The 21655-nt window shown below is 37.7% G+C and overlaps 1 protein-coding gene across 2 annotated transcripts in view; it reads right to left on the bottom strand.

Annotated features, from left to right (window-relative positions):
- The window catches only part of cerkl (CERK like autophagy regulator), a 90134-nt gene extending 69024 nt beyond the window's left edge, over positions 1–21110 (bottom strand). The window contains exons 1-2 of one of the 2 annotated variants that reach the window (XM_065252226.2): positions 20562–21110; positions 2028–2261 (exon numbers count right to left, since the gene is read on the bottom strand). In XM_065252226.2, coding sequence (XP_065108298.1) covers positions 2028–2261; positions 20562–20895 — 568 coding nt within the window. In that variant the 5' untranslated portion in view covers positions 20896–21110. The remainder of the gene's footprint in view (positions 1–2027; positions 2262–20561) is intronic. The other variant, XM_065252228.2, reaches the window with a different exon arrangement.
- Positions 21111–21655: the final 545 nt, after the last annotated feature.

The raw sequence follows: 21655 nt of genomic DNA, 5'->3' as shown, positions 1-21655 counted from the left end.
TTTTCTGGGGTTTATTCATGGAGACACATCTCGGCCAGGGGAGCGCAGAACTGGGGGAAGGGTTTGATGGTACAAAGTTGAGACAATCCCCCCTAATTCCCATTGACTAATGCACCGCATGATAACTGTGGTTACATCATCTGTTATCCAATGGTGTAACTGAAATGCCACGGATTAACAGACGTTGTGTTAATGCAGCATTATGACCACAGCGTCATCATACAAACACCTCTTATATTGTCTCTACAACTCTCAAACTTATATCTCCTATCCAGTCTGGTTTATAATCTATAATCTAACATGCTATTTGTGTTTATGTGATCAAGCGATTTCTAAAATTGAAATTTTAGTGTAATCATGACGCTAGATTAAATCAGTGGTAAAGTAGAGCTGTGCACATTGGGATTAACTGAGATTACACTTGCTCATTTTCACAAAGACAGCATCTGAGCGCTCAACACGCATTCAGCTGACAAAGGAAGTTTGCACGTAAGACATCACGATGCTTATGAAAGAGAAATAATTTTGTTGTTCCTGGGCAGAGACTTAGACGGGCTAGAAAACAATCCCCTGCCGTAATCCGGTGTCGGGAGTTCTGACGCATTTGGAAGGACACCTGTCTTCCATACAGCACAGTGAAGTGCTATAGGCGGGCCGCGGGTCTGTCTTGGCAGTAAACCCTAGCAAGAGGAGGACAGATAATTACAAACTCCAGGGAGGCCGTAGGATCAACCTGTTCCTCCAGTCTGATCCAGCAGGTCCTTGCGACCAACAACGCCTCTTGCAAGACCCCTTCAACCCCCCTTCAGATACAGCACACAATGATACGGTCATCACACAAAGACGATGGTGCCCCTCAGCTTTTTCCTTTTTGTGAACCCAGGACGTTGCTAACACATCATTTCACATCACATTTGTAGTTCTGGTGCATGAAGAAGTTACTTACTGCATTACATTGGCTATGTTAAAACAGCCTTGCAGTCTTTGATCTGCATGCACGTTTGCATGCATCATAAAACACGTGACATATATAAATATAGTTAAAAGTTCTTGATCAGTTTTAGGACAGAATAAGGCCAAAAAAATCATAATGCTTTACCTATAATGCCTTAACTAGTAGTGCACAAGGTTTTGAGATTTTGAGATGAGCCATTGCAACCCCGCCAATGCTATTAGTTAGCAAACACAAAATTTAAAGTAAAGCAAAGTCTTGGCCAAGTTAACATTTGCACAGTGAAAGCCATAAACTTAATCTCCAAGCGCTAAGGTGCTATTTAAAGGTATAGCGGAAGATTTTCGTTTTCCGGGTGGATCACCACTGTTATTGGTCATCCCAGATGTCAATCATTCTATTATATGTTGACGTATAACCGTCGCACGTGCTCGCCTCTACGTTCGCTTTCTGCACATGCGCACTTTCACGTGTATGTGTGTTGTGCTACGGTTTCAACCATTCATTGAAGGTCGCGTTCTCACAGTGTTTTTTCCCAAAATGTCTGAGGGTCGCAAGAGAAAAAGTGTCTATGACTTGTATGACAAGAAGAGAAAGGACTATAAATAAAGAAACAAGACCAGATGTTTATGGGAGACTATTTCACACGCTGGCATGAGCTAAAAGGACAGGTTGGGCTTCCCACGCGAAGTTTCTACTGGAAAGGTACATTTTGTCATGCTATTTGGAGAAATCCATTTAAAATCACTGCTGGTAAAAGTTGATGTAAGCTATGATTTGCGATGCTAGCCCTGGCACAAGTCACGAACCGCACAGACACGGTAAACATGCCGACAGAAACTTGTAAACAGAGCTAAGAGAAGAACTGAGCTCCTGCACGCTCTCTCTCTGTCTCGTGCACGCGTTTAACAGGCGTTCCCTCTCGGGAGCATTTTTTTAAAAATATCAGGGGGCGGTTCTTTTAAATAGTTCAGGAAAATCTTCCGCTATACCTTTAATAAATAATGCATAATTCATAATTCGTTTTAACATTGATTTTCAATTTCTTAGGTGCTGTATTAAAGTCTGAACGAACCATTGAGGATCTCTTTGAGAGTTTTGAACCAGATCTCACAGTGGTCCGCACTCAGGTTGTTCAGATGGATGGTGTGGTCCTTCAGTTTAAGGCCTTTCTTCTTGCAATAGAAAAGTGTGATGCCCAGCAGAGTGCCGCCTGTCTGCTGTCCAGCGGATCGTCGCCGTTTTACCTTCACAGCGAACACGTCCTGGAGCTCCACGTATTCCTCCTGCTTCTTCACATCATGCTCAGCTAAAGTGAACACACAGACATTTCGAAGGTATTACATTTTTTGTCAGGTCCACAAAATACATTTCTGATATGTGGAACTGATTCTGAACTTTATTTGGGTTTTTTTGTTTGTTTGTTTTTTCCAGATCAGCAGGTGCTACAAGTACACAAATGCACACATGGTTTGGCAAATATTCCACATCTAATTCGTTTTTCCTGTAGACTTCTAAAAATAAAGGTGCTAAACAATGCCAAAGAAGAACCACCTGTTTTTTAGACTTTAAAAAATAAGAAAGAAATGGTTCCTTTGAGGACTTGAATTGTTGTTTGAGGAACCAAACATTGTTCTTTTATGGAATTGCTGTGAAGATCCTTTTGTAGCACCTTAAAGGTCATAAGGGTCAAATTAAGATTTAAACTGAATAAATAAGTTTTCCGTTGTTCCATGGTTTGATAGTATAGGACAGTGTTCCCCAAATATTTCCCTGGAGGGCCGGAGCACTACAGAGTTTAGGTCCAACCCTAATCAAACTTACCCACCTGTGATTGTCTAGTGATCATGAAGACCTTGATTAGCTTGCTCAGGTGTGTTTGATCAGGGTTGGAGCTAAACTCTGCAGTGCTCTGGCCTTCCAGGGTAAGATTTGGGGAACCCTGGTATAGGACAATATTTGGCAATCTTGAATTTTACTAATGATAAATAAATGTTTGATATATTTATGGTAGAAAATATATACTAAATATATGAATATACTAAATATGCTGAAATCATCTGTACTGATCCTTATGGATCTATCTGCTGCTTTTGACAAGGTCAATCACCACATCCTCTTTTCGACTCTGAGGGCTATAAGTGTCTCTGGTACGGCGCTACTATGGTTCAAGTCTTACCTCTCAGGTAGGTAATTTAGGGTATCCTGGAGAGGTGACGTCTCCGAACCCCAACGTCTCAATACCGGGGTACCTCAAGGCTCAGTGCTTGGACCACTGCTCTTTTCTATATACATGGCATCCCTGGGGTCTTTCATGACATGGCTTTTCCTATCATTGCTATGCGGATGACACACAACTTCACTTGTCGCTTCACCCACAGTTTCTGCCCGCATCTCAGCATGCCTGAGGGACATCTCACTCTGGATAAAGGATCACCATCTCCAGCTGAACCTCGCAAAGAAGGAACTGCTTGTCATATCGTCTGACCCTAAAGTTTATCACAAAGTATCCATACAGCTAAGTTCTTCGACCATTACGCCTTCCAGGACAGACAAAAATCTAGGAGTGATCATTGATTATCAGCTAAGCATCTCCGAGCATGTTGCCAGCACCACCTGCTCATTAGATTCATCCTCTACAATGTAAGGAAAATTAAACCTTTCCTAAATAAGCATGCTACGCAAGTCCTAGTCCAAGCTCTTGTCCTGTCCAGACTGGACTATTGCAATGGGTTACTGGCCGAACTCCCAGCCTGCACAGCAAAACCCCTAAAGATAATTCAGAACCTTTAAAACCACCACTGGGTCAGCACCCCCTTACCTTTACTAGCTTACTTACAGACTTACATACCCTCTCAAACCCTTCGCTCTGTCACCGAGTGACGGCTTGTGGTGCCATCTCAAAAAGCGAATGATCTGCCGGTCGCAACAAGAGCTGCTGACTTTGTAGCTGTCTTTAAGAATAGGCTAAAATCTTATCTCTTCCGCCAACACCTTACTTAGAAATTTTTCGATTTACCATATTTATTTAAAAAAATACTAACTAACCCTTGTATACTGTGTTAGACCTAATGAAACCTGTTCTAGTGCACTTATGTATTTCTTTTTTTTTTTTTCTATTGTTTACCTCATTTGTAAGTCGCTTTGAACAAAAGCGTCTGCAAAATGAATAAATGTAAATTATTTTTACTTAATATCCAAATTATTTTTTGCATTTAAAAAATTGATAATTTGTACCCATATAATGTTTTTTTGGCTAGTGCGTCAAATATACCCATGTGACTTTTTTTTGCTCTAATTGCTTCTATTGTTTACCCCATTTGTAAGTCGCTTTGGACAAAGGCGTCTGCAAAATGAATAAATGTAAATTATCTTTACTTAATATCCTAATTATTTTTTGCATTTAAAAATTTTTTTAATTTGTACCCATATAATGTTTTTTTGGCTAGTGCTTCAAATATACCCATGCGACTTATGACTGGTTTTGTGTCCCACAGTCAAGTATAATGATATCTATTCTATTTGCCAATGTTGACCTTCTTGAAATGTTAATTAATTTTATTTAGTGGTCTAATGTAAGATTATTCAAGTAAATAACAAGATTTTAGCTGGAAAATATGATTTGACTACTAAAACGTACAGTACATTTAGACATTTAGAAGATGCTTTTATTTAAAATGCATTGGAAGTTTATCAGTTCATGCATTTTTGGGCATCGAACCCATGACTTTGGTGTCATACTCTACCCATTGAGCTATAATCTAAAAAATAAAGGTGCTTCACAATGATGCCTTAGAAGAACCATTTCTTTCATACCAATCAAAAGAAACTTTTCCTGGAAACAGAAAGGTTCTTCAGATGTTAAGGGTTTTTTATGGAACCATTCAGCCAAAAATTGTTCTTCTATGGCATCGTGAAGCACCTTTATTTTTAAGAGTGCATTGAAACAATGTTGATTTTTTTATAGTACAATGATCTTTAGCCGAGTGTGTTATATGCATTTTCTTTTGGAAATCATTTTATTGAATCGTTTCTGTATATTGATTTGTGTTCTTTTTGATTAGCTGATACGAAAATATCATCTCTCTTTCGTCTTGACACTGGGCACTGAAATCTGTGATGGACTAAGTTCGGTAGCTGCCTCTCTAAATGTGAACGTCTCTCCTCATGTGAAAGCCTTTCTTCATTAGGAGCACCCCGAGCCGCACCTCTGCGTTTCAGAACATTAACTAGCCTCTCACATTACTGCACAGGACACCCGCCGCCATCTGTTCGTACTCCGGCTTCTGCTCGAACCCCTCTGTACCACTCTATTTATTTAACTCAGAGTTTCGTTTCATTGTGGGCGCTCTACAAAGACCCAGAGTCAATTGAATTAAAGGGAATAGGAGATAATCTCTCCATGCAAAGCTTTCCTTGAGACTAAGGGCAGTGTACAGGAAGCCACGTATGAGAGATGGAGGGAGGGTCCTGCTGAAAGGTGTTGGGAGATTGGGATAAAATAAAAGGGGAAGGGGGGCTTTTTGCCTCCTATATTACAGTAAGCTGGCGCCCTGTCCAAATCAATCTTGGCGCATCTGCCTGACGCTGACCGTAAACAGGATTAGAGAGGGACTTATCTGCTTGATGCTAATTGTGTTGCAGTTTTTGCACATGGCCACTCTTTTAGCAAACACTTTTAATAGAAAGACACCAAACGCCTTCCCTTTTCAAGCTTTGCCTGTCAGGTTGGTCCGGGTTCCGATGTTTGGAGTTTTTGGCAATGGGACCTAATTAGTCCCTCCAATTAAGCCCAGGAAAATTGAGTTTAAATGAGCAACACACCACGCGGAGGCAATGAGATGTAGATTGAGATAATTCATTTTGTAAAGTCTGACTGGTGTTTCCTGCTGATCTGCTCATAAACAGGCCACACGATTAAAACTTTGCTTTTTGCTAATGCTCTATTTTTGAGAAGCCATACATTTTTGCTTAGGCAAACTTTTTTTTGTTTCTCTATTGTATTTTAGCCACTTTACAGCTCCGCAGTTGCTAATCTATTTTTGTGGAAATAATGATGCAACTTTAACAACTACATTAAATTGGCAGCCAAATTAATCTCTTGACGTGGCTTTGCTGATGCAATTAGAAAGCGAACGTTAAAATGAAATGTAAGCATGCAACTAAAAAATATGCTAGATAACAAAAAAAAATGAAAGAAGGGGGAAAGCAGACTATAAAAGGTAAGAAATGCTTCTTTCTTTAAAAGTTCTTTGGGGAACCAAAAATGATTCTTCTATGACATCACTGCCAAGAACCCGCTTCAGCACCCCAAAAATAAAAGTTAATCCCAGTTCTGATAATATAAACACGTTATTCAAAATATAAAGGAATATGTAGATTTTTTCTTTTAAAGGACGTCACACCTCTTTAATGTGACCTGAAAGGGATTTAGGAGTAATCCATACAATAACTCAAAGCTAGTCTTACAGAAGGAGGCTGAAGAAGACTTCTGCTAGTGGTGGTTCTGCTGCAGGGCACACAAGTTCACAAATAAGAAGGACCATATGCTCAGGGTCATTGGTCTAAAGGGGCTGCAAGGGGCCAAATCAATATGACACGTCTGGTAACACACGAGGTCATATAACACAAGGCCCTTCTGAAGCCTGACTATAGATCTGTCATCTCCCGAGATTGCGTCCTTCTCATTGACAATTACATGCATCTCTGTGTATAGCCACCACATGTGCAGGCTCTCAACACACACACTGGCTGTAAATTTATTTCATTTTTTAATGAATTACAATGAAAGCAGACAGAACACTCTTAAAACTAAGTGTGCTTCTCGATGCCATAGAAGAACTATTTTTGGCTTGTCTGTTTCACAATGTTTTTTATGATTTTTGCAATCCGGTAACGTAAACAAAATCCAAGCATGAACCCTTTATAACTCATTTGCAAATGACGGAAATGCGCGGAAACAATTTCCTTTTGTGTAATGTTGGACGTAAAGAAAGGTACGTCCGTTTCTTGTCATGCTTTGCAAACAATGATAAGTGTTGCCTCATCAGAGCCCAAGCCAGTTTCGTCAAAGCATGGGACACAGCAGACTAAAGGTACAATAAACTTTCTTCTTGCATCCAACTTGCTCACGCACATGTCCGCACAACGCAATGCCCATCACATCTATTTACCAGCATGTATAGCTCGTATGTTCCTCGGACAACATGAAGGCTCACATCTGAAGCATGCACACAAGTGCATTGCCACTGGTAGTCAACACACGTGATCACTAAACTAAGTTTTTTTCTTGTGTAAGTGACATACACAGCTGGATGTTTATCAGTATATTGAAACAGTGCAGTCTTAAAGCTGTATTGGGTCTTAAAGTGACAGTAGCCTGCTGCTTTCTGTGCCAGAAATGTTCATTACACACCGAAAAAAGGAAAGTCAATCATTACTCTTAACTGAACAACTTTTGCAGCTGCAATTTTAATCATACAGTGAGGACTGTGCAGTGTTTGATTTGTATTTATTGCTACTATTAAATCATAGATTGTTGACAGACAGTTTCATAACTTATATATTTACATTTAATAGAGATGCCAGAGTAAAACAAGATGAGTATAGTATTATGATTAAGAGACAAACTAAACATTTGGTTGCTTTCCAGTAGCATGGTTGTAATACAGTACGGATACTGCATGAAAATCGGACTTTTTCCAAGTTTAGATGTTATAATTGGGTCCCCCATGATTTTATCAACCAAGGAAATGTGGTAGTTTTGGTAAACTATTCTCCACACGCATGTGAAAAAATAGGTAATTGAAATTTGGCTCCCCTGGTGATGTCAGAAGGGGATAATACCGCCCCTTAATCTGCACTATCCAACCACGGCACTGCCATTTAGTACAGAGATCAGCTCATTGGCATGTTAAACGACACACCCAAAAACGGCACATTTTTGCTCACACCTACAAAGTGACAATTTTAACTTGCTATAATAAATTATATATATGATATTTTGAGCTAAAACTTCACATATGTACTCTAGGGACAGCAAAGATTTATTTGACATTTTAAAAAAGTCTTGTGAAATGTCCCCTTTAAATAAAACTTTCAATAAATTGTTAAATTGTATTTATCTTCAGTTGATTACATATGGTTTTAGATTGCTGAAATTCAATTTAACCACTGAAACTACAATACATAGAATGAAAAGGGAAAAAACGGAATTTGAGAATAAATAAAACGGATTTGATAAGCCCAAATAAAAGGTCAGAAAGAAATATGTGTGTATGATTGATCGACTGAAAACAAAACATTAAGCCGAAATTATCAAATGTAGACAATTTTACTAACATTACTTGTCATTACTGATGTATCTGCTACCTTGAGACAAAGTAAATGCACATGTACAGACCTCGAATTTAACATGAAATGCTGTTTGCCACCCATTTTACTTTTTATAATCACATATAGAGTAAAAAACATATTAAGCAACAAATGCAGGACGCAATGTTATCGTATGCACCAGAATTTACTAGATAGTGAAAAGTGGGCATTATATTCCAGAATGGAGCCATGTATTTGGATATTATGGGTAGAAGGATTAAGGACATCAGACAAAATATAAAATCTTTTTTCATTTGAAATATTAAAAAGATCAAAAACATGCATTGATTGCACGCATTTTATTTTGACTGTATAGACCGTTTCATCATTATTACGCGTCTGGTCCAAACTTTACTTCCGGTTTCTGTTTGTTTAATGGTCTGACTAGGTGCTGAAACTGAACTCTTAGGGGTTGTGTACACCAAAACTTTTACGCCCGCGGCCGGTGCATGTTTTCAATTGTTTCCAATGGAAGCTCTGCGTTTTTCAAATGAGCCAGCAGCTAGCGGGTTTTTTCCCCGCTGAAAACCGGCGCTCGGCGGTTTTTCCGCGCTCGGCGCTGAGCGTCGAGAGTCGAAAGAGATTCAACTTTGGGAGAAAAGCTCCGCTCGTCAATGTCAGTTCTCACACGGCCGCCCAATCACAGTGGAGGAGGGGCGGGACATTACCACAGCAACCAACCGGCTCGCAGCTGAAGTATCACAGCTACCAAAGCGCTCAGCTGAAGAAAGCTGGCACTCAGCTGAAAAACAGCTGGCATTCGGCGTCCTCAAGGCGTTTTCAGCCGCGTTTAAAAGTTTTGGTGTGTCCAGCCCCTTAAAGCAACACTAAAGAGTTTTTTTTACCCACTCGAAACAGGGTGAACGGCACTTTCACATTCGCTTTGCAGCCCTCTATCGCCCAAAACCGCACTAAAGAAGTTTCCAACCGTTGGGTCGCGGTCCTGTAGTTCGAGTGAAAACTACAAAAACGTGCTTTACGGCAGACCTACAATCCAATCAGAGCCAGCTATGCTGCAGAAGGCTAAATTATTTACGACAGTGGTAATGGACAATTCCGTTTCTAACCTGTAGGGGGAGCAAAGAGCAAAAACTCTTTAGTGTTGCTTTAAACAAATACCTTGACGAAAATAACAAATGATTTGGTTTCCTAGGTAATCTATGTGTTGTTTATTTTGCTTGTTATATAAATAAACTACTTTAAAATGATTTTATTCTTAGCAGAGTTTACCGGAAGTAACCCCGTTGACCGCGAAAGCCGCTTGTTTATGTTGTTACTGCTGAAACCGTCTATAGGTTACGTTTATTAAGTGTTCCATGTACGACTTTTAAAAGCCTATAGCACCAGGATAAAAGCATTTAAAAATGAACCACAGGGGCTTTATACCTCCAGCATGAAAGATGCACTGTTACGAAATGCATGTTGTCATAAAACATTTAATTTTAGGAAATTAGTAATTAGTTAACTACCAATCCTGCACTGAACCTCACGATTCGGATACCCAGACATCAAAAAACGAAGCAGGGAGCGATGTGTCTGTGGTCCCCAGCTTGCCAAGTGTCATACTCTGGCGCACATGAGGTTGATTTCAGATGACAAGATGAGAACAGCCCTTCATTTGAAGCACAGTAAGACACAGGGAGATTAAATAAAACTGTGCACTCTTCTAGAAAACTTTATTGCTTCCAGATGGATACAAGCTTCCTCTCAGCACCGTTCTGGCAAAAGCGAGAGGCAGGGGGGCCGTCTTCATGTCATCGTGCGGCAAACGTATAGACAATGAGAATCAATTCTGCATCACGACTGATCTGTGCTGCTAGACTTTGTTACAGTTTTTATATGCAGTTTGTCATCTGATGCATAGTGGTGTCTTAAAGTCGTGAGATCCTAACATCTTAAAGATCTGGAGATAAGCTACTTTAGCAAGTCAGTAAGCAACCAGACAGAACTTGCCACTTCATAGCATCATTATATAAACAACATTAATTCCTAATTCCTCGATCCCAGGGAACGCACATACTGATAAAATGAATAACCTGAATGCACTGTAAGTCACTCTGAATAAAAGCATCTGCCAAATGCTTAAATGTTATAGCATCGTTAAGTTTTGTACAGGCCTACAATATTCCTCTATAACGTAAATATGTCTTTAAATCTTCACCGATAACCTGCAGCCATACTGTTTTGTTTGGCACCGAGTTTCTTTGTTTTCTCTTCTTATTACTTATTGTTGTCGATGTGTGCTGTGCTCTTGCATACGAAACTAATACCGTGGTTTGAAAGGGGTCCAACTGCGGAAAGTCTGTGCCAGGTCAGCAAGCCACTCTTTGCCCCCATGTTGTGTAGGGCCATGTGGTTCCCAGCATGGCGTCAGAGAGCATATTTTCCACCTGTGCCTGTGGAAGCCCGTGTGCCCAGAACCAAACACTAAAACTCAATATTTACATTTTTATATTGCTGTTTTCAAGCCCCGGGATGCAAACAAAGGAGCGTCTGTTTGTTCCCTGTGTGCAATTACACTGTGACACTGTATAAGCCTATCGCAATAGAAAAAGGTCAGACATCTGAACTTTGACTGTTTTCAGCTGACTGCCGTACAAGGGACAATCTGCTTGACAAATAGCACAGACTTTGGCTGTATGGACATGGTATGATAAGTTATTGTTTGTTTTTTAGTTTCACGCAGAATCTGCCCGTATGAAAGAAAAATCACAGATGAGATCTCTTTAGTATGCCAAATATTTCTCCCAGACATCGATACGATTAAAAGTCTCAGCATCAAATTTACCCAAATCCAGTTTATTTTACCTGTATATTTAAAGTTATTTTACAGCTCCATACTCATGAAGCGTTTTAACAATATTCTAAATTCTTTCTGTTTTTATGTCTCTTAAATTTAGCAGAAACATCTGAGATTATGTTGATACTCTATCAAATCTCCTGAGCTGTAAAAGAGCAACCATTGAGAAATCACATTTTTGTTTGGGCACACACACAAGCACTTTTTCTGCAAACCTGGAGTACTTGTTTTTCATAAATTTTTGAAAAATCAATAGCCAATAAAGCACTTTTGCACAGCTCACAGAAATTTGTGCATACACAGACATCAAACGAAATACATTATAGAGCTTTCAGTCTTTTCCATGGTACTTACATTTCTAACAATCTGAACACCCCTGCTTTCATGCAAAAACCTCCAAAATAAAAGTGTTGACTAACTTTCATATCAGATACTCAGAATAATGACATATTGGTATCATATTTACATCTGAAACGGCATGTTTTATTTATTTAAGTTTTAATAAATGACTTGTATAATTGCGTCTTTAATGCATTTTGCACAACAACTGCATTATCCAATAAAATTAATGTAATTTTAAATCCATTAAGTATATAAACAACGAAAATGACATAAGCTAGAGCCACGTGATTGATTTGAATGTTTAATACTGATTTTAAAAAAATAGATAAAATGATTAGAGAAACGCATTATTGTATCAAATTTGACCTCACACGTGAGCATGTGTGATTCCGCGCACCCGTGAACTCCGGCGAACTTTGGCGTTGTACTACGAATCTAGAAATCTACTAATATAACGTCGAGACTGTCACATTTTAAACCATACATTTTCTACACAGAGGAAGTTAACTGCACATTACCGTACTTGGGTTTGAAAATGTTGTGAGCGTTTCTTACACGTTTCAATTTCTCAGATAGCAAAATGCAGCAGCAACAGCAAAGAGCTCGTGAGCGCGCTTAGACACTAATGACGTCTGCGACTGCGCTGTCTGCAGCACCTGCCGCCAGATTAAGGTAGCCTTGTTCGACTTCATGCGGCGCCACAAGAATCGACAGCCATGACGTCAAAGTATCGCGAGAGCCAGACGGAATACTTTGATGTCATCCGTCATCTGTCGGTTCTTGCTGCGCCGCATGAAGTTGAACAAGCCACGGCAAAAATCTCCGAAAAGTGACAAGGATGCAGCACAGAATTGATTATATTGTGCATATTAAACAGATTTATAAACAAATAACAGATAGTGAACAGGAGAAATACAAATATTACAACTGACATGCTGATCATAAAATATACTATAGATATACTGTAAAAAAAAGTTTATTTGGGTAGCAAAATATGTCATTTGTGAAATTTGATTGCATTACATTAAAATTAGTACATTTGAGATGTTTTGAGACGTATGGCACATCTCTAAATGAATATCAGAAAACCAGGTGATTCTCCATCTCATCCCTGTCTAGAAAAAACAATGGAGATAGATCTCATTTATTTATTTGTCTTCCCTGTCGGTTGGAAGATGATGTGTTTTTACCCAGTCGTCGAGCACTTAATAGATACCCTCATGCTCAGATTTTACTTGTCAAAACAGTGCAGATTAATGCAGGCTTATGGCGTGATGAGAAACAGTTCATCAGTCTTGAGCTGTCGCGCGGTGAGGTCTGTAACCAGAGGCTTTTACTCGGAGTCTCAGGTGTTGGTGAAGGAGTCGAGCATGTCTCAGCATAATGACTCATTATTGATGCTAATGATCTTCTGCTCATTATTTTTAAACAGGCTCTAGAAATAAACAATTATCATCACCCTCTTTTCATTACGCTCACGGCAAAAATAATTTGAGGATGCAAAGAAAAAATTGTGATCTATAAGACAGCCGAGCTTAAATAAGTAACATAACTTCATTAATGTGGCTTAATTGCTAAATTAATACGACTTATCGTCATATCCGAAGTTACAGAACTGGTGTTTTATTGATTGACGTTATGAAACAAGCGTATACAGTCATTTACTGTATCTGTGAGTGGTGGCACTGATGTGGAGTGATGTGACACCTCCGAGTTATCTCGTCTCTGCCCAACATTTCTCCATATTGAGGATGAAGTACATGTCTGGACTAAAAAATGTCCCCCTTCTGTCCCTAGATACTGTGAAATGGGATCAAATATCCTCGGTGGTGCAATTAGCCTTGGAAATCTGAGGCTGAGCCAGTCCGGCCAGTTTCATACGACTACACTGGGGCAGATGCTCCATCTTAACCGCAATGATCAACCAAAGTCCTCAGAGTTCTGGGAAAAACAGGTCATTTTCAAAGAGCTATTAGGACCGCAGCTTGTATATGGTAAACCCGAAAATAGTGCAAATAAATCACTAAAGTAATAGGTCAATAAAAGAAAATCTATGGGGTGGTTTCCCGGATAGGGATTAGCTTAAGCCAGAACTAGGCCTTAGTTTAATTAGGAAATATAAGTGGTTTTAACAAACAAGCCTTACAAAATAAATAACTTGTGTGCATTTTGAGGCAAAACAAAGGCACTGATGTATTTTAAGATATGTCAGTGCAAGTTGTTTTCAGTTTGGACCGCTCTTACATTTATTTTAGTCTAGGACTAGTCTAATACAAGTCTGAGAAACCGCCCCATAATATAATCTAAAAAACAGAAACACACAAAAGTATGGCATACACACTTTACGGTAAGACTATAAGGTTATTTGTTAACGCTTTAGCTAACATGAGCTAACATGAACAGTGTTGGGGGTAATGCATTACAAGTAACATGCATTAGGTAATAATATTAATTTTCTGAAGTAACGATTAAATTAACGCATTACTTTAAAAATGTACGCATTAATATTTGAGTTACTTAAAAAAAAAATTACTTAGTTACTTTTCAGTTTAAATTCAATTTAAAAAATAAAATAATTAACTGAATTAAACCGAACACATTAAAGTAGAATTATGCACTCTGTACGCCTGAGCGGAAACAATTTGAGTTAGAAAAGGAGATGGCAGGCCAGAGCTTAACATTTTTGCAATCATAAAAAACACCTGCAAGGCCTGAAAGAGATCAAGCCTCAGCCAAGTAAGAAAAAGTAACACAAAAGTAACTTAAAAGTAACGTAAGCATTACTTTCCGTGAAAGGTAAATAGTAACCCAATTAGTTACTTTTTTGGAGAGTAACCTATTGTAATGTATTACTTTAAAAGTAACTTTCCCCAACACTGAACATGAACAATATTTATACAGCATTTATTAATCTTAGTTCATGTTAATGTCAGCATTTACTAATACATTTTTTAATAAAAAATTAACTAACATGAATAACTGTATTGGCATTAACAAACATTATTTAATTAAGTATTGTTTATTGTTACTTTATATTAGCTAATGCATTTTTTATTGTGACCTCATTTTCTTATCTTGTTTGTGACCCTGGACCACAAAACCAGTCATAAGGGTCCTTTGTTTTTTTATTTGTGATTTATACAACATCTAAAAGTTAAATAAATAAGTTTTTCATTGATGTTTTTGCAAATACCGATACCGGTTTAAACAGACAACTATTGTCCGATATTAAACACTTGTATACAATACTGTACAGTTGGCCTATTAGCAAGTTTGTTTCTGCATCAAATTATTTTTACTGAACATGAATTGGATTTAACATTCAATGATTTTTGGTCTTTATCTGAGATTTTGAAAACAACCCAAACTGCAGACATTTTCCCGAAATACTCTTACTCTGACCGCATGGCTCACATGAATGATTAATCTCTCACGTTATTAACTACGTGATTTACTTTTCGGAAGTATTTAATTATTTTGATAATTTTTTTTAAATGCTGGATTATGCAACAGACATGCAACTTATTCCCTTCATGCAGTTAATTAATAAACAATCAGTATCTGCCTTTTTCGTGCTATTGCCGATATGCCGATGGTTTCAAATGTATCAAAAATCAGCCGATACATATCGGCGGCAGATACATCGGTGCATCACCGATACTTGGCCTATTTGAAAATCTGGAATCTAAGGTGGCAAAAAATCTAAATATTGAGAAAATTGCCTTTAAAGTTGTCCAAATTAAGTCCTTAGCAACTGCATCCACTCATAAAAATAACGTTTTGATATATTTATAGTCGAACATTTACAAAATAATAGGGATGCACCGATAGGATTTTTTTGGGCCGATACCGATTTAAACAGACAACTTCTGGCCGATACCGATGCCGATACCGATATTAAATACTTGTATACAATACTATACAGCTGGTCTATTAGCTAGTTTATTTCTGCATCAAATTATTTTTACTGAACATGGATTTGATCTAATTAACATTCAACTGACCAACATAATAAGAGAGGCACAAATTAAGCTAAAACAAATATAATAAGACAACATGACAACATTCAAAGGTGGGTTTTGCTATTCAGCATTTATTTTATTAACAACATTAACTCGTTTTTTTACATATAATGGATTTCTTTATGCAGTATATTAATAGGCCGATACCGATTGTTTTTCTTATGCTATTGCCGATATGCCGATGGTTTCAAATTCATCAAAAATCAGACGATAAATATCGGCAGCCGATACATCGGTGCATCACTACAAAATAACTTCATGGAACATGATCTTCACTTAATATCCTAATGAATTTTGGCAATTGGCATTAAAAAACTCAATACTTTTGACACATAAAATGTATTGTTAGCTAGTGCTACAAATATATGCAACTTAAGGTTTTGTGGTCCAGGGTCAAATGTAATGCAGTCTTTTATACAGGAGATTTAGTGAGCTGGATATATTAGATTCTCTCATTGTGTAAAAGACAATCCTTATGATCTGATAATCTTTTCTCTTGAGTTTTTTCTGTGACAAAAATGCATTGCTTGGAGTTTGGTCTTCATTGACTTTTTATTCAAGGTTTATTTCAACTATAACTGCTTAGAGATATAAATAGACATAAATGAGACATTTGTTGACATAAAACTAATTAATGTTAAAAGCACAGCTTAGATAACATAAATTTGATGGCACAATAAGTTTGCACACTTTGGTATTATGACAGTTTTGAGGCTGCTGAGATCTCCTTAGACGCTTTAAAGGTGACACCCAGGATAGGTTAATTTTAACATGGCTATTAGTTACACACAAGGCAGAGCAATCTGTGCTTTTGGTCTTTTCTCCTTTTTTGTAAAAAGTTTTGATGTGTTTTTATTCAGAAACTAGACAAAGAGTGTTTTGGAGGCCTGAAAGTAAATTTCTTTTTATTAGGGTTTTATCTATTTTTTATTTTGGGTGTGCAAGTCACCAAAGACAACTTTATATTATCTTAATCACTGATTTGTTACCTAAAACATAACATTTTAAAACATGTCATCAATTCCTAGTAACTGATAGCCAGCATAAAAGACATATTTTACACAGTTAGGGGGTACACAATGTTACAACTAAGCCTCACATATACATAGTGAAATAAAACCAATGTAATACCATTAATCAAAATGATAACTTATCAAAAAATTATTGAGACTGAAAAATCTATGTGATTTTTCTTTATAGTACGGTTGTCCTTATTGTCAGTAGGACAATTCAGTGCAATCATTAATACGATTTTTAAACCAATGTGTGTAAAAATCCAATTTTTATATTGAAATTGGATCAATCACTTAAGTTGTTGTCTTCAGTTCCTGTTTTATGTTTAAAAACTATTTGCACTTTGTGACCCAAGAGCTGTGTGTATACATTTACAGAGCCAAAGGTGAGAGCAACGCATGCACACAATCTAAACCCACCAGAGTAATGGAAATGAACCGCATGGACTGGAGGCATGAACTGCTTTGGCACCCAGATCAAATCACGGTGTTTGTACATTCAACAGATAAACTGAAGTGAAGCCAAAGCCAATGCTAAGCAAATTCAGGGTTCAAAAAGTCAAAGCCAGATCCCTTTGGCAAACAAATCCATCTCTCCTGTGCGGTTCTGTGCTTGCGGCTTATTGAAGCCAATTCAGCCGATTCTATTCAATTCTTAAAGAAGAGAAAGTGCCATATTAACCCTGGATGGACTGATAGTGATTCAAAGTGAGGCTTGTAAAGTGGTATTTCTAAATCATTCAGTAGAAATTTTCTCTATATATTATTTACAGTTTGTCCTGTTTTCAGCTCACAGTCAATATAGGACCAAGGAATAGTTGATCATTTTCTGTCTTATGTCTTTTCAAACCTTTTCTCACGCAAGTTCATCACATAGAAAGGAATGGTCAGGATCATCTTCAGAAATTCTAAAAAACATTTCTGTTTTCCTTACCGTAAACCTTAAAGTCTGTGTAAAGTCATTTTAAATAATTGTTTCTACACATCATAAATGTTAGAAATGTTTTGCTGAAACACGTTGCAAATACTGTGACCTATAGTACTGAATTGTTGAGTTACATCGTTAAACTGTTTTTCCACATTTCTGTGTTTCGAATTATTTGGGCGTGGCTAAAACGGTGGCTGGATGATGCACTGGAGCCACTGATCATGGCCCCGCCCCTAACACAATCGAGAGCATCCATTCAGGTTGTAGCGGTATTTCATTAATGCATCTTTTTTGCTTTAATATTCGTATGGTGTGATAACTGTTTTATAAAAGCAATAATAAACTCGACGTGAATAAGACACAGCTGAAGTGGTTGCATTGACTCCATCAGTTTCGTTTAGTGCCTAAGAACGCCCTCAAACTGTGACTTAGCACAGTTTCTCGCATGTTATTGCTTACATATGTTTACATGTGCACACTATAAGCAAACTGTCTAGATGTTATTAATGATCAAAGTTGATGTTGTATTAGAACACTTAAACATGCAAAGGTACAAATACAGCAGATAATCAGACATTAAGCAACCTTAGATGTAAACAGAGGTATCAGTGAAATCCATCGCACAGTGTTGTCATAGAAACAAGCTCCGAAATGCCACATTGCAATCGTGTAATGTGATATTGTGTTTGTGTGATGGTTAATGTTTTCCAATCTCCTCTCTCAGCCACCTGCATTGAGAGATCAGAGGCAACATTCTGATCCTTTAGCAGAAAAGCATCACATGAGCGTCAAATAGAGAACCCCAGCATATCAGGATCTCGCTGTCATTTTTTTGGCATTTTTTATGAGAACATTTGGTAAAGGCCATAGGGGGTTATTAGATGAATGCTTTCTGTGTAATGAGAGATCTGGCTTAATAACATTAGCTTGGATCACAGATGAAAAGTACTGTCTATAAAGCTTAAGCTGACTGAAGCTTTCTATCTTTTGCTCAGCACACAGTAGCTCATGCTTTAAAGTGCTTGCACAAAACAACAGCCAAAGACAAAAAGAATATGCCCCTTCATTTTACATTTCCCATTCAGATTTGCTTACTAATCAATTTTGTTTTAAATGCACATTGGGAATCGCTGGCCTCTCCAAATAGTGTTCTTTCCAATACTGCAGTGTTAATTGCAACTTAATATTTGCCTAGTGCGCACCCCAAGTTTGATGTTGCCACAGTTTCCACATGAATCACCACTGTGGCACAGATAAAGTGCATCTATCTTACCAACCTGTCTCATTGTTTCAAACTATTTGAAACTGTAAGTATAGCCATAATTTTTACCATAATAGGTAAAAAAGTAGATTCTTTAAATAAAATAACAAACAGAGGCCTAGTGTTTCACAGATATTGAATGAAATCAAATCCTCCTAAAAAGTCACATGGTTATCTTCTTAGTATAATGATGCAGATGGTAGTTTTGAGTATCATTTACTTGGACATTTGCTAACTGTCCATAAGACTGACAGATGCCCTACTTTAGGTGGTCACAACAGTCAGCCGGAGTCCATTACCAACACAGCTGTTACACATGAGTTGCTGGCAGAAGTGATTTTACCCCCGTTTCCCTCTTTTTTTGGATTGCTATATTGTTGTGTCTCTCTTCGCTCTTTGCGTGTGTAATTATTACAATAAGATCCCAATAAGGACAATGTGTCGTCACTAAGTATGTGATGATTGCAAAAAATAAAATTAATTGGTGATTAATGAAGCAACGCAACCGGTGTGAAAAGCAATGAGAAAATTTTTGATATATAATTTTCTGCTGCTCATTTAAAGGGGACATTTCACAAAATGCAAAATAAATATTTGGTGTCCCCATGGTACATATGTTACATAAGTTCTAGCTCAAAAAATCATATAGATAATTTATTATAACATTTTAAAATTGCCACTTTTTAGGTGTGAGCAAAAATGTGCCGTATTTGGGGGTGTCCTTTAAAATGCAAATATGCTGATCTCTGCACAAAAAAGCAGTCCCATGGTTGGATAGTGCAGATTAAGGGGGCGGTATTATCCCCTCCTGACATCACAAGGGGAGCTCAATTTCAATGACCTATTTTTTCACATGCTTGCAGAGAATGGTATACCAAAACTAAGTTATTGGGTTGATCTTTTTCATATTTTCTAGGTTGATAAAAGCACTGGGGACCTAATTATAGCACTTAAACATGGAAAAGGTATGATTGTCCCCAAATGTTATGTATCTGCTATTCCTTTTCTTGGTGATTACGTTATGATTTTTGTGATTTGTTAGCATCCCCTTTGGGTGAGGAAACTGTTGCAGACAGTGCAGTAGAAAACAGGTGTTTAAGAAAGTTTAATGGAGGTACCTAATGCACCACACCAAATGCACTTATCATTCTGAAACGTATTAATTATTTATATAATCATTGCTTATGTGTGAGGAAGAGAATAAAGGTTACACTTTTTATTCATTAACATTACTAATGCACAGTGAGCAGTATATTTTACAGTCTTTTTTATCTTAGTTAATCCCTTAGAAAAATTAACCATGGTCAGTAGTAACCATGTTTATGGCAGATAGAATACCATGTGTTTTACTATAGTTTTACAACAAATACCATGGCAAAAGTATGCTGATTGTGGCAAGACCATAGTAAATCTGTGGTTACTATGGTTTTACTATAAACCATAAAAATGCAATAATTATTTTTCATAAGGGATATTCCTTAAAAACCAATACATTTGTTTATTACTTAATTGTTTGTTTATTGTGCATTAACCGTTGTTTTGTATTCTAAAATGTTTTAATATATGTTGAAATTAACATGAAGATTTAAACATGCAGTATAAGTAATGTTCATTGGTAGTTTAAGCCAACTAATAACAAATACAACCTTACTGTAAAGTGTTACTGTGAGGTGTTACAGGAATTAATATCCGAATATATGAATGTTGATCTGCTTATTCAAAATATTCATGAAAATCAACATTAGACAATCGAAAAGTCTTTTGTAAATATGAAATGGACGCAACACCTTCTAGAAACAGGAAGTAAACAACAAGTGTTGCGTATAGTCGCCATGGAAACAGAGGCAAACAGCGCGGGGCGCAGCTCACCTGTTGGAGTTTCTGGTTCAATGGGGGTCCACGTTACGCGCGTGGCCGTGAGAACCACGTCGTGGCTTTTCTTCTCAATCTGGAAAATTCCTCGCACAATCGGTTCATCCGCCTTATATTTGGTTTCTTTTCGCGCATGATCGCCTCCGCCTGAGCGTAACTGAGGGTCCGAAACGGAGCGTTGCTCGCCTTGCCGTTGTTTCCTTTTCTTCTTTTTCACCTTGACGCGTTTTCTTGCCCCGCGTGGAGATAACATTTGCGTATTGGTCAACACTTCTTGGCTCTCTGACCACGCGTGGAGAACATGTATCGATTTACGCGGGGATTCAGACATCGGGTGGATGTTTACGGGGCCAATAGTTCACCCGGCAAGTCGCCTTTGTGTATTAATTTGCGCGTTCACGGTCTCAGAGCTCTTGAGAAACTTACGTCGCCGTGCACCTCTACAGTGCGCGCACCCGCCAAGCTTTTTTTGCCCTGGCCGCGTGTTGCGCTAGGGTTTGCTCCTGTTATGTGATTGAGAATGGAGCTTCAAAGTTCAAATATTTTTAAATGCTAAATATTAACTTACTCTTATATTATATAACTAAACAATGATATAACTTAAATGCGTTTTATGCGAAAATTATTCATGCTTTTACTACAGCAACCATTAGTTTATTAACTATCGTATTTATAGTAAAAACACATATTATATTCTCACTACAGAATATGTTACTCAAGTTTTAGCATTAAACATCTGACAAAAAGCATGGTTACTATACATTAGCCTATTATAAAAATTCTGTTTCATTTTCACAACACAAGATATTCTTAAAACTTACCTCAGTCATGCGTGCAAAATGTATTAATTTGAGATCTCGTGCTTGAAGTATACCATACTTTAAGTTATTAATACAAGTTTTAAATTACAACAGGTGTTAAGGAAACAGGCGTAAAGGGAAAAGTCTTCATGAGACAGCACCTTGGACAGTTCCTGTAGCTGTTGGGACGTCTAAACATTTAACTAAGTCCCAATGGATGTTTTTTCCCTCTCCGTTTACAAGACGCCGAATGATTTGATTACATGTGCTGCAGTTGCAATGTAAACATGT

Source organism: Paramisgurnus dabryanus, chromosome 15 (assembly GCF_030506205.2).
Source record: "Paramisgurnus dabryanus chromosome 15, PD_genome_1.1, whole genome shotgun sequence".
Taxonomy (NCBI): Eukaryota; Metazoa; Chordata; class Actinopteri; order Cypriniformes; family Cobitidae; genus Paramisgurnus; species Paramisgurnus dabryanus.
Note: the sequence above shows the minus strand (reverse complement) of the source record. Positions and strands in the feature narration are given on the sequence as shown.